Source organism: Dendrobates tinctorius, unplaced genomic scaffold, assembly GCF_039654945.1.
Source record: "Dendrobates tinctorius isolate UK_male_01 unplaced genomic scaffold, ASM3965494v1 ptg000128l, whole genome shotgun sequence".
NCBI classification, from domain to species: domain Eukaryota; kingdom Metazoa; phylum Chordata; class Amphibia; order Anura; family Dendrobatidae; genus Dendrobates; species Dendrobates tinctorius.
Window position 1 is genome coordinate 6453494 of NW_027361796.1, and position 13742 is coordinate 6467235.

A 13742-nucleotide genomic window follows, 5' to 3' on the forward strand; every position below is an offset into this window, starting at 1 on the left:
GGCCCGATTCTATCGCATCGGGTATTCTAGAGTCTCTGTTAAAATAAAAAATAGTTATATACTCACCTTCCAATGGCCCCCGGACTTTTTCTCTCCTCTCACCACGCTCCCGGCATCTTCCGGTCCCAGTAATGCTTAGCGCGAAACATATTATATTTGAATTTGTACATATTTAATGTCTCAATTTTGTAACAATTCTTTATCTAAGTAATCACTGCCCTTTTGGGAATAAATGATAAAAATCTATTAGTTTGCCTCCATTCTCTAAGAAACGAACTATGCGCCTTTTTTTAGATAATCGCTACTAATTTGGGGTTTGTCACGGACCCTCTTAATTAACTCTTTGATTAAGTAAAGCGTGGCTGGTGGCAGCATGGTGTGCACGGCTGGCTAGGCTAGCTGGCAGTACGGACGGGTCTTACATGCTGAATGAGGGGCTGCGGCCACAGCATTGATAATTCCCTTACTGCAGTAGTCTAGTGGCCCGTGCACAACAAGCAGCCCGTCCGGCGACTAATTATCCTAGGTGCAGTTCCCTGACTGACCTGAGGGTAAGGGGGGGCGTCGGAGAGCTGCGAGTTCCAAAGTGGAACTGAGAAGGTGGGATATACATAAATCCCCGCAGTTCTTGGAAGGTTGTTAGCAGTGGTGGGGCATCCAAAATACCCCCCTGCGGTAAATTGTTAGGTTGTTAGGGCAAGATTAGCTTGCTGTATTTTTGTCACATGGTGCCGGTGGTGGGATAACTAAGATAAGCCCCCACTGTGCCTGTGATAGCCGTGTGCCGGCAGTGCATCACGTCCCTCCGTCCGCTGACCTACTGGTGCCAGTGGTGGGATTGTGACCTATTGGTGGCACAGGGTCCGCTGTCCGTCACAATTTGGCGACAGCAGTCCGCCGTTCCTCACATATTGGTGGCAGCGGTGGGCTGTTCCTCACATATTGGTCGAGGCAGTTAGGCCTCCAATCAGCGAGGTGGGATTTCCAATACAGACAGACAGAATTAGAAAATTATATAGTAGATTGCCACTTTCAGCTGAAATTGTGTGACAATTTTTTATGCCATTTTTACCCATTTCCTCTTGTGAAAATGTATAATCTGGAGCAAAAACATTTTTTTGTGGTAAAAATGTCCGGTAACTATTTTTTCTTCACTACACAATGGTATAAAATTCTGTTACTATCAATATGATCACTGCACCCCTAGATGAATTAATTGAGAGGGGCATAGCCAATGTGACATGGCCCCCTCAAATCATTACAGCAAAATCTGCACTATAATGTGGCGCTCCTTCCCTTCTGAGCTTTGCACTGTGCCTCAAAGTACTTTTCCACCATTTATTGAGTATTGATGTACTCTAGAGAAATTGCATTACGAATTGCACTGTTTGTTTTCTTCTATTACCCCTTTTGAAGATTACAAACTTGGGGTCAAAGAAATATTTTAGTGGAAAAGATAGTAATATTTCATTCACTCAGCCCAATGTTATACAAGTTTGTGAATCGTCTAAGGGTTAAAATATTCACTACTCCCGTAGATGAATTCATTGAGAGCTGTAGTTTCCAAAATTCACTTGTGGGGGTTTCTGCTGTTTTGGCATGTCAGGGGTCTTCAAATGTGACATGGTGTCCGCAACCTATCCCAGCCAAAATGGCACTTCTTGCCTAGTTCCGAACCCTGCTGTGTTGCCAAGCAGTAGTTTTCCACCATATATGGGGTATCAGTCTATTCGGGAAAAATTGCACGACAAATTTTCTCCATTTTCTCCTTTTACCCTTGTGAAAATAAAAAAATCATCTCAACGTTATAAACTTCTGTGAAGCTCCTGCCTCCTGGGGCTTCAAAGTGCTCACCACACATCTAGATAAATTTATTGAGGAGTTTAGTTTTCAAAATGGAGTCCCTTGGGTGGGGTTTCCATTGGTTAGGCACCTCAGCGGCTCTCCAGATGGGATGCGATATGGCATCTGCTATCTATTCCAGACAATTTTGCATTCCAAAAGTAAAATGGTGCTCCTTCCCTTCCGTGCCGTGCGCCAAGACAGTAGTTTTCCCCTACATATGGGGTATCGGCGTACTCAGAATAAATTGCACAATACGTTTTTTAAGGGATACCGTATTTTCCGCTTTGTAAGACGCACTTTTTTTCCCCCAAACTTGGGGGGAAAATGGGGGTGCATCTTACAAAGAGGATATACCTTATCGGGTGTAGGCCGCTGGGGTGTCCTGGCATCTCCGGGTGTCCGTCGGCGCTGTGGGTGTCGCCGGGTGCCCAGCCGTGTCTCCACGTGCCCAGCGGTGTCTCCGGTTCCCATCCCGGGGCTCTGCTGACATTTTGCGACAGGCCAGAGTCCCGGGGCTCCCTCTCGGTTCCCTCAGTATCGAGATCTCAGTCCCGAGATCACCATCAGCGCATGCGCCGACCCCGGCGGCGGCCGCCATATTGCTGGAGCCAGCCAATACTGAGGGAACCGAGAGGGAGCCCCGGGGCTCTGGCCTGTCGCAAAATGTCGGAGACACAGCTGGGCACCCGGCGACACCCACAGCGCCGACGGACACCCGGGGACACCCGGACACCCCTGCGGCCTACACCCGATAAGTGTCGGCAGAGCCCCGGGCTGCTGCACAGACCCCCCCTGGCAGCAGCACAAGCCCCACTGATAGCAGCACAGACCCCTGGCAGCAGGACAAGCCCCCATGGTAGCAGCACGAGCCCCCGCGGCAGCGCGCTGCACATCGGAGCACCCTCTCATCCCTTCCTGCGGCCTGCAGTATCACCCCACTCCTGCCTCCTCCAGCAGCGACCCTGGGACCCCGCTTCACCGCAGCCACCACCCCCGGTAAGCAATAAGACACCTGGATTATAAGAGGCACCACCATTTTATTAAAAAAAAGTTTTTTCCTATTTTTCTCCTCAAAATTTGTGATGCATCTTATAATCCGGAGTGTCTTATAAAGCGAAAAATACGGTAATTGAAAATTTGGGTCTCAAAAGTAAACATTTTCCTTCCACATTTCTTTAGTTCCTGTGAAGCATCTGAAGGGTTAATAAACTTCTTGAATGTGCTTTTGAGCACCTTGAGGGGTGTAGTTTTTAGAATGGTGTCACTTTTGGGTATTTTCTGCAGGGCTGTGGAGTCAGTAAGCCAAACCTGCGACTCCGACTCCGACTCCTCAATTTCCCTTACACCGACTCCAACTCCGACTCCACGACTCCGACTCCAACTCCCACACATATTGCTTATATTTAAGTGAAAAATTTATTATAGTACAATGTGAACCTCAGACATTTAATCATTTTTATGATCCAATAATCAAGATATTTAGATAGAACAGAATATATATTGGTGTACTACCCGGTTTTCATTCTTTTTGGTACAGATACGATATGGATAGACAGATATGGATAAATGGATAGATAGAGCAGATTTCTAATCTGCTTTTGCTATTGAAAACATTATCTATGAGCTCAAAAACCTTTCAGGTGATGCGGTTTTTTAAAAAGATGATCAGCTTTTGCAGCTGAAAAACGTATCCTCAAAAAACACAGGAAAAACGCTGTGTGTGAATGTAGCCTTAGATCAGGAATAGAACAGCCATTTATAGGACATTTCATAACTTTCCCAAACTCCTATGAAAAAATATTCAGCACATCCTGCATTGAATTACTGTACCCAATTTATTATATATTTTAGGAGTCGGAGTCGGTCCATTTTATACCGACTCCAACTCCGACTCCACCAAAATGAGCACCGACTCCACGACTCCGACTCCACAGCCCTGATTTTCTGCCATATAGACCCCTCAAAGTGACTTCAAATGCGATGTGGTCCCTAAAAAATGGTTTTGTCAATTTTGTTGTAAAATGAGAAATCGCTGGTCAACTTTTAACCCTTATAACTTCTTAACAAAAACCTTTTTTTTTCACCAAAAATTGTGCTGATGTCAAGTAGACATGTGGGATTTATTAACTATTTTGTGGGACACATTTCACCACTACCATGAAGTTCAATATGTCACAAGAAAACGTTCCCAGAATCAGTGGGATCCGTTGAAGCGTTCCAGAGTTATTACCACATAAAATGACAGTGGTCAGAATTGAAAAAATTGGCCCGGTCAGGAAGGCGAAAACAGGCTCTGGCGGTAAAGGACTTTTCCTTACACTTGTGTCCTAGGTGTTGAAACTTTGCTAGATACATTGTATGTGATTTCACAAGTTCTTAAGATCTGCTTGTGAATAGAAACATTCATTGTTCATACTGTCCTGACCCAGACAAATGAAAGCTGAGTGCCAGATATTAGAAGAGATCTCGGATTCCCTGTAACAAGCCTTGCACCAGTGTGAGCAGCGCTTTGTAGGGACAGGTTTTTGGCCTCTGGACGTAGCGTGCACTGACTCCCTCCAGAGATATTAAAAGTGGTAAGCTTCTGAAGCAAACTATAGTGGATCATGTTTCCAGTTTTTATTGTCCAGTGAATAAGCTGTGTTTATGTGAAACAGTGCACCTCCTTTCTACCGAAGGGAAAACTAAGGATATCTGAATTTCCTTGTTTGAAAGCTTCAATCTACCGTATGTTCATACTTGCAGAAATGTACAAATCCTCTTGTGCCATGTTAATTCAATAATAGCTGCACAGTATTGCATTGTGTTGGTTAAAGGGTAGGTTCTCACGAGGCGTATCCAGAAAAGTGGGATGATTGTTTTCTCACTTGTCATCCATGTGTAGTCCTTATGCAGTACGCTTTTTTTTTCCAGCAGTAGCTATTAAAGGGATTGTCCACTACTCGGACAACCCATTCTCAATCCCCATGTTTGTCCCCAGTGAAATAATACTTACACTCCCCTCCAGTGCCGCACTGTTCCAGCGGTGCCATCCCTGCAGACAATCCATTCTGTCTGCCTTCAGAAAAGTCACATCTTCTGAAGGAAGTGATTGAAAAATTCTCTACATTTCACTATTGAATGATTTTGAAACTGAAAAAAAAAGTGTAGCATAAAAGAAAACTGAACAAAACTGTAGGAAAAACATTTTTGAAGCCCTTTTTTCAACTTTTATTTTTCAACCAGAAAAATCCACATAAAAACACTGTGTAAACAAAGCCTTAGAATATATTCCAAGGTGTTTTTTTTTAACTGCACATTCTGTTCAAAGTCTACATAAAAAAACACTTCATATACTCATTGATGTGTATTTTGAAGTAGATCCACATTAAAATCCTTGTGTAAAAACTCCATGTGAATGTCTGTGCACATGTTGAGTATTTGCAGCAGATTTTTTTTGGACCAAAAATCAGTGTTAGGCTGGGATCACACATGCGAGAAACTCGGCCGAGTCTCGCATGTTAATACCTGGCGCTACCGCCGGCACTCGGGAGCGGAGCGTGCGGCTGCATGTATTGCTCCGCTCCCGAGTGCCGGCGGCAGTGCTGGGTATTAACATGCGAGACTCGGCCGAGTTTCTCGCTTGTGTGATCTCGGCCTTAGTTGGAAAGACATGTTTTTCTATTTTGTTTTTAATGCATTTTTGCTTGTGTTTTTGTCCCCATTCTTTGAATGGGGGAAAAATGCTGCAAAATCGCTGAAAGAATTGACATGTTGCCAATTTAAAAATAATTTAAAAAAATTTAAATCCACAAGGAAAAAAATAAGCGTTGTGTGCATGTCATTTCAGAAAGATGTCAGTTAAGTACCATGTCTACAGTGTTTTTACTTTTGAAAAAAATGCAATGTGCAAGCAAACCCTAAACATAGCCTTATTGTTAAAATATCTACGGTAATACAGAAATCAACTGCCTTATAAACCGCAATGACCATGGTGTGTGAACGGAGTCAAAGCATGACTGCGGACCAATTTCCCACAGAGTTATTTGCTGGAGTCTAGTGCTGCACACGTCGAGAATAAATAGAGTAGTAGACATATTGTTGGTTGGCACAGAGTCAACAATTACAGCTTCTCCTTCCCCCGCAGAAGAAACAGGTACTAGGAGATGGTTTGCTTTTTCTTGTTTGGACTTGTGCCCATCAGAGGCAGGCTTAAGGTTCAGGGGATTGACAGATTTTTCTTGGAATGCAGATAAGGAGAGGTTAGCCATAATACCACTAGTGCAAGCCACAAGGATGCAGCGGCTCTGTGCTGTAGCCATAAGATCACTCCTGTAGCCTTGGCAGCAAAGTCCAGGGGAACAGTGGTGAATGAGGCTCATTTTGGGATTTTTACAAATGCCAAATATACCAAACCTTTAGGCTAAGTGCGGACGTAGCAGAAAATTTCTGCTCAAAAACCTGACTCCCTACCCAGAAACCGCGCATTTTTTGTCTTCGCGTTTTGCGCGCGTTTTCGTTGCGGTTTTGATGCGTTTTTTTTCCGCGCGTTTTCAAAACACATTGATCTAGCCAGAAACGCGGAAAAAACTGCAAAATTAATGAGCATGCTGCGGTTTTTACCGCGATGCGTTTTTTTTCGCGGTAAAAAAACGCATCAATATGCACAAAAAGTGCAAAATGCATAGAAATTAATGGGAAGCTTATTTTTAGCGGTTTTATAGTCAAAACCGCTAAAAAACCGCTGTGTGTGAACACAGCCTTAGACACATAGGTAAAGATGGGGTAACCCCTTTTAACTTGCAGCTAGGCAAGTAGTTTTGACTCAATAATCATGTCCAGAAAAAACTAAAATAAACCTTCAATCAGGAAATAAAAAAAGCTAGAAACCATGTTTTACTATCTGGTATTTATTATAAAAAAAAAAACTGAGTGCTATTTTCTAGTTAACACAAATGCCTTTTGTACTTACTAGCTTTAAAGTAATTTGAGAACGTAGAAGAGTAATAATTTATTGGTTAAAGATTACTACTCTGATTACTGTCTTTATTTTTTAGGCAGCGGCAGATGTTACAGCATAGTGGATGGGATTTCTAGAAATCAGGGCTGTGGAGTCGGTAAGCCAAACCTGTGACTCCGACTCCGACTCCTCAATTTCCCTTACACCGACTCCGACTCCAACTCCAACTCCGACTCCACGACTCCGACTCCACAGCCCTGCTAGAAATCCCACGTCCACTATGCGTGCAGGAACGCCTGCACATCACCCATGGAGATGGACATGCGTAGCTGCAGCATGGAAATTTCTCTTATGGAGATGCTAGTCTCCGCAACAGGAACTTCAAAAATAGAATGTTTTTTGGATGCGGTGAATCTGCACGGTTCAGTGAGCACATGCGGATTTACCTGCGTGATTAGAATGCAGCGTTTTGGAAAAAACACGCTGGATCCAAAGCTCTGCTACTTCCTGATCGTGGGAACGTACCCTAAAACCTTTTGGACATTTTGCACCTCTGGTAGCGGAGTAGCTGACACATTTGATGCGTATAAAAATAATACACACTGAAAATCATATTAATCCCCTCCCGACATAGGAAGTAATTGTACACCATACATTGGAAGAAGTTTAGGAAATAAAAGTGCAAAAACGGAACTTGGCCGTGGCAGGATAGGGTTCGTGTCCTATCTGGCATTTCAATAGGTTATGCTATCATTATTCTTCAGACCGTAAAGCATTTATAGAGCTTCATAAGAAATGAATGGAGACAACGTCACTTACAGTTCTCAAAACACACGTGGCTTCCAATGGTGGGACCCTGATGCTGGACATGTGTCAGCAACTCCATGCCTGTATATTTTCTGTCATGTAGACGCCTGGGGATATTATCAACCACAGAAGGAATGAAATGGCATTCCGGAAGTTCAACAGTGGTTTATTCATCCAAATCCATTACAGAGACATGAAGCTCTTCATCCCCTCATCCGAGCTGTTTTCAAGTCCCATTTTCTAGTGCTTGGAAACGGCCCCTATGAGGGGCTGAAAAGTCGCATGTCTCTAAACCACTGTTGATATTGATCTTCAGGAGTGCTGCTCCCATTTTTCTCTTCTGTGGTTATATTGGAGTTCGAGTCTATCCCTATAGAAGCTGGCTGTTTTACCTTGTAATTCGGCATTGAAGTATAATCTTTTGTTATAAAAAATGTATACGTTTAATTGTAAGAACTAAAAGTTGGACATGCAAATTAGGCACTGTGCCTGCATAAATGTGCCGAGCTGAGCCATAGCCATGTCTATGCTTCATGAACCCATCAGGACAAGTAGGAACAGAAAATCTGGTTTTAGGCTATAAATGTGATCTTGGTTACAATGGTACAATATACCAAATACAAAGATCGCACAACTTGAAAAGTGAGTGTGCACTCAAACATTTTATGACTGACACATTTTGTTTTTCACAGGCTTTGGCTACTTTCACACTTGTGTTTTTTTGCGCTGCGTGTGCAGTGCAAACGCTCATAAGAAGCGCATCATGCGTTTTTTATGCGTTTTCTTTTTCTTTGCGCATGGTTTTTGCCAAAAAGCATGCGTTTTTTTTGCGCTGACGTGCGCATGCTGCGTGCACTCCCATAGACTTTAATGTGTTTTTCTGTGAATTTTGTGCGCATTGCGTGCGCATGCGTTTTTTTGAGACAGGTCGGACGCACAAAAAATGCAACAGGATGCATTTTGTGCACCCGGGCGCACACTACAAAAAAACGCATGCGCGTACAAAAGCATGCCAATGCGCACCCATGTTAGGTATAGGGGCAAAAACGCAGCACAAAAAAAACGCAAGTGTAAAACCAGCCTTTGCTGCCTCAGTGTTTTAAATCTTTTAGTCAGATGTTTCTCTAGTTATTGAATTACAATTCTAAGCATTCCATAGGCTTCTACACTTTTATTATCACATACGTCAGGCTGGGCTGTGGAGTCGGTAAGCCAAACCTGCGGCTCCAACTCCTCAATTTCCCTTACACCGACTCCAACTCCGACTCCCACATATATTGCTTATATTTAAGTGAAAAATGTATTGTAGTACAATGTGAACATCAGACATTTAATCATTTCTATGATACAATAATCAAAATATTTAGATAGAACATAATATATATTTAATGGAATACAACTTTAGAACACAAAAAACTGTAATAAATTGTAAATATGTAATACACTATGTAATATCGATTACATATATATATATATATATATATATATATATATATATAGAGTATATATAGTGTATATATACAGTACAGACCAAAAGTTTGGACACACCTTCTCATTCAAAGAGTTTTCTTTATTTTCATGACTATGAAAATTGTAGATTTACTCTGAAGGCATCAAAACTATGAATTAACACACGTGGAATTATATAATTAACAAAAAAGTGTGAAACAACTGAAAATATTTGTTATATTCTAGGTTCTTCAAAGTAGCCACCTTTTGCTTTGATTACTGCTTTGCACATTCTTGGCATTCTCTTGATGAGCTTCAAGAGGTAGTCACCAGAAATGGTCTTCCAACAGTCTTGAAGGAGTTCCCAGAGATGCTTAGCACTTGTTGGCCCTTTTGCCTTCACTCTGCGGTCCAGCTCACCCCAAACCATCTCGATTGGGTTCAGGTCTGGTGACTGTGGAGGCCAGGTCATCTGGCGTAGCACCCCATCACTCTCCTTCTTGGTCAATTAGCCCTTACACAGCCTGGGGGTGTGTTTGGGGTCATTGTCCTGTTGAAAAATAAATGCTGGTCCAACTAAACGCAAACCGGATGGAATAGCATGCCGCTGCAAGATGCTGTGGTAGCCATGCTGGTTCAGTATGCCTTCAATTTTGAATAAATCCCCAACAGTGTCACCAGCAAAGCACCCCCACACCATCACACCTCCTCCTCCATGCTTCACGGTGGGAACCAGGCATGTAGCGTCCATCCGTTCACCTTTTCTGCGTCGCACAAAGACACGGTGGTTGGAACCAAAGATCTCAAATTTGGACTCATCAGACTAAAGCACAGATTTCCACTGGTCTAATGTCCATTCCTTGTGTTCTTTAGCCCAAACAAGTCTCTTCTGCTTGTTGCCTGTCCTTAGCAGTGGTTTCCTAGCAGCTATTTTACCATGAAGGCCTGCTGCACAAAGTCTCCTCTTAACAGTTGTTGTAGAAATGTGTCTGCTGCTAGAACTCTGTGTGGCATTGACCTGGTCTCTAATCTGAGCTGCTGTTAACCTGCGATTTCTGAGGCTGTGACTCAGATGAACTTATCCTCCGCAGCAGAGGTGACTCTTGGTTTTCCTTTCCTGGGGCGGTCCTCATGTGAGCCAGTTTCTTTGTGGGACTTTATGGTTTTTGTCACTGCACTTGGGGACACTTTCAAAGTTTTCCCAATTATTTGGACTCACTGACCTTCATTTCTTAAAGTTATGATGGCCACTCGTTTTTCTTTACTTAGCTGCTTTTTTTCTTGCCATAATACATATTCTAACAGTCTATTCAGTAGGACTATCAGCTGTGTTATCACCAGACTTCTGCACAACACAACTGATGGTCCCAACCCCATTTATAAGGCAAGAAATCCTACTTATCAAACCTGACAGGGCACACCTGTGAAGTGAAAACCATTTCCGGTGACTACCTCTTGAAGCTCATCAAGAGAATGCCAAGAGTGTGCAAAGCAGTAATCAAAGCAAAAGGTGGCTACTTTGAAGAACCTAGAATATAAGACATACAGTATTCTCAGTTGTTTCACACGTTTCTGTTAATTATATAATTCCACATGTGTTAATTCATTGTTTTGATGCCTTCAGAGTGAATCTACATTCTTCATAGTCATGAAAATAAAGAAAACTCTTTGCATGAGAAGGTGTGTCCAAACTTTTGGTCTATAATAAATATAATATATATATATATATATATATATATATATATATATATATATAATCTCTAACTAAATAACATTTATGCAGTCTATGAATTTGTTCTAAGAAATAGAATTGCCTCCATCAGATCCTCCTCCATAGATGGCCTCAAATCTGACCTAATAATTTTAAGGCTAGAGAACAACCTCTCTGCACTAACTTGGGTTGGAGGCAAAGCCGTAACCACATGGGCAACATCTCTAACAATTTCCGGGTAAAAAGGAATTGCCTTATGCACTGTCAGTTTTGATGAACGGTTGAATTTTTCTATTTCTTTGAGAGCAAGTGAAACATTTTGCTGAAATATGGTCAATCTTCTTGCTATAGGAGACGGAGTGAAATCTTTTTCCTTGCGGCAGCGCTCTGCTTGCTCCATGTCATCCAAATACTTGCCAAAGTCAAACGCCTCATCTGATGAGGATGAAGATATGGCAGCAGTAGCACTGTCAGGACCCAAGTCCTCTTGCGCCTGGCAGTCCTCCTGTAGGCCACACCTCCTAACTGCTACCTCAGTCAGAGCTTCTTTTCCTTTAGTAAGCTGTTGATCATCAAGCAGTATAAGATGACTTGGGTCCTTTACTAATTCCTGGGCTGGATATCAGCGGCCATAAAACAGCGGGCATCAATCCCAACCCTATTACCACACAGTTCCCGTCACACCAGGACAAGTGAGAAGAACGAGGCCAAGCACCAGATTTGGCGCTTCTTTATGAATGCGTCATTTCTGGTGTGGCTGTGGTCTGATGTTCTTAGCCTGGGAGGGGGCCAATATCCCTGGCCTCTTCCCAGGCGATTAACATCAACCCACAGCTGTCTGTTTAGCTTTTGTGGCTAGATTTTATAGGGTAACCCTGCGTCATTTTTTTATCTGGGATCCCCCGTATACTAACTAGTAAAGGCTAAGCAGACAGCTGTTAATAGCCTGGGAACATTTTGGGATATTGTCCCCTTTCCCAGATTATTAACATCAGCTCACAGCTATGTTTTTTTTTTTTAAATTTGATACACACAGTGTACACAGCGGGTGCTGAATACAACTCATCATTGTCGCCTGGTCGCACTGCTCTCAGGGAGACTAGGCGACAATGATCCTAGCTGCCTTCAGCACGCGGCGCTTTGGAACAGTGCAAACTATACCACTTTTCACAGGCGCCGGTACGTGTCACACGTATGTAACACACAGACACGGATAGATCTAGTACTGTTTTTTTTTTTCCAGTACTGAAAATAGCAGGACGTTTGAAAGAGCTCTTAAACATACCTGGCAGCCAAGCTCTGGTAATGAGATGACACCTGATGCGCTCTCCTCTATCATCAGTGTATAAAGTAAAACTAAATAGTGAGCTACAGAAAACAAGACGCATAAGACTGTTTTCACTGCTCTAGCACTGGGGTAAAAAATTGGAATATTTCAATCCATGACTTCATTTTTTGCATTATGTCTCAAAGAAAAATCTGATTTAATTTCATTCTATGATTCTACATTTCTTTAAAAAACAGACCACATTGAAGTTTCGACTATTGCATGTTCCACTTTTTAATGGTGTTTTCTTCTGTTTCAGCCCAGTGTATTAATTGCCAGTTATAAAGAGTCGTCAAAAGCAGCGGCCCAGTTTGGAGCTTACAAACAGTCAGAATGGAAGCCGGACAGCAGCGTCATTGTCGTTACAGTAAGTCTACCAATTGTGTGTATAGAAAAGCTTTTTATCATTGTAGCACTAGGCAAACGACTCATGATGAACATTTACTACATTTTAAGGGATTAGCGTTGATTATTGATTGTCACTCAATGTGTATGAGATGAATGAGTGCCAGTTACTAATATTCACTTATTAAGTTCTGAGCCTTTCTCTGCACTTTTGAGGCTGTGCTCTGCTTGTTTGGCAAGTCGCTGGTGATTTTCACTAGCCGTTCCTGTTCATAGAATGGCTGCTAATGGAGGGCATCTGACCAGACCCCTCATACAACCTACTTCATTTAAGTACTTGTGCAGGCTCTTGAAGTTAGAGATTAAGCTCAGTGTTTGGATGCGCCAATTCTGGTACTTTGCCCGGCTCTTCCCCATTGCCCTGTAGTGGTGGCAAGTGGGGTTAATATTTGTGGGGTTGATGTCACCTTTGTATTGTCAGGTGACATCAAGCCTATGGCGTAGTAATGCAGAAGCGTTTGAGACACGTATCCATTACTAATCCTATAGTTATATGGTGAATAAAGACACAGCCAGAATAAAGGCTTTTATTAGAAATAAAGCAAAACACAGTTTTACTTTTTTTTATTTAAAAATAACCAACACAGTTATACTTACCTAACACCTATTCCACCGAAGCCCTCGTTCTCTTGTAATAAAACGAAAATAAAAAAACAACAATATGCCTCACTTGTCGGTCGTTTTGTCCCACGCCATAATCCATGTCGGGGATAATTATCAAGCGCGCGAGCTTGATACAGCGAGCAGCACCAACTAGCAGAATCCTTCCATTCTCGGTGATCATCTACTTGTTACTATAACTTGTCATCAACATAATGGCTCTGCACTGTGATCCTAAATGTCATCCTCTCTTATCCCTTAGCAAACACCCAGGAGGGGAGGAGAGGAGTGACATCACACACAAGTGAGCAGATTCGGCCCATAATTACTGCAGGGCAGTAATGTGAGCTAGTTGTACACTAGGTTTTGTGTCAAATTTCAGTAGCTGCTCCCCCTAGTGTTTAAAAGAGGAAATGCCAAACTTTTTAAAATTATTTTACATATTTTACTAAATTATAAACTAATGATAATATTTATTTTGTGTGACACATCTCTGTGATTTAAGGGCATGAAAATTCAAAGTTGGAAAATTGCGACATTTTCAAATTTTCGCCAAATTTAATTTTTTTCTTTCACAAAGAAAAGTCATATCAAATAAATTTTACCACTACCATGAAGTACAATATGTGACGAGAAAACAGTCTCAGAATCGGTGGGAT

At 42.2% G+C, this 13742-nt stretch overlaps 1 protein-coding gene across 3 annotated transcripts in view; it reads left to right on the forward strand.

Annotated features, from left to right (window-relative positions):
- The window catches only part of RIC1 (RIC1 homolog, RAB6A GEF complex partner 1), a 169581-nt gene that overhangs the window by 26493 nt on the left and 129346 nt on the right, over positions 1-13742 (forward strand). For all 3 annotated transcript variants that reach the window (XM_073542645.1, XM_073542647.1, XM_073542646.1), the window contains exon 2: positions 12338-12445. In XM_073542645.1, the coding sequence (XP_073398746.1) occupies positions 12338-12445 (108 nt within the window). The remainder of the gene's footprint in view (positions 1-12337; positions 12446-13742) is intronic.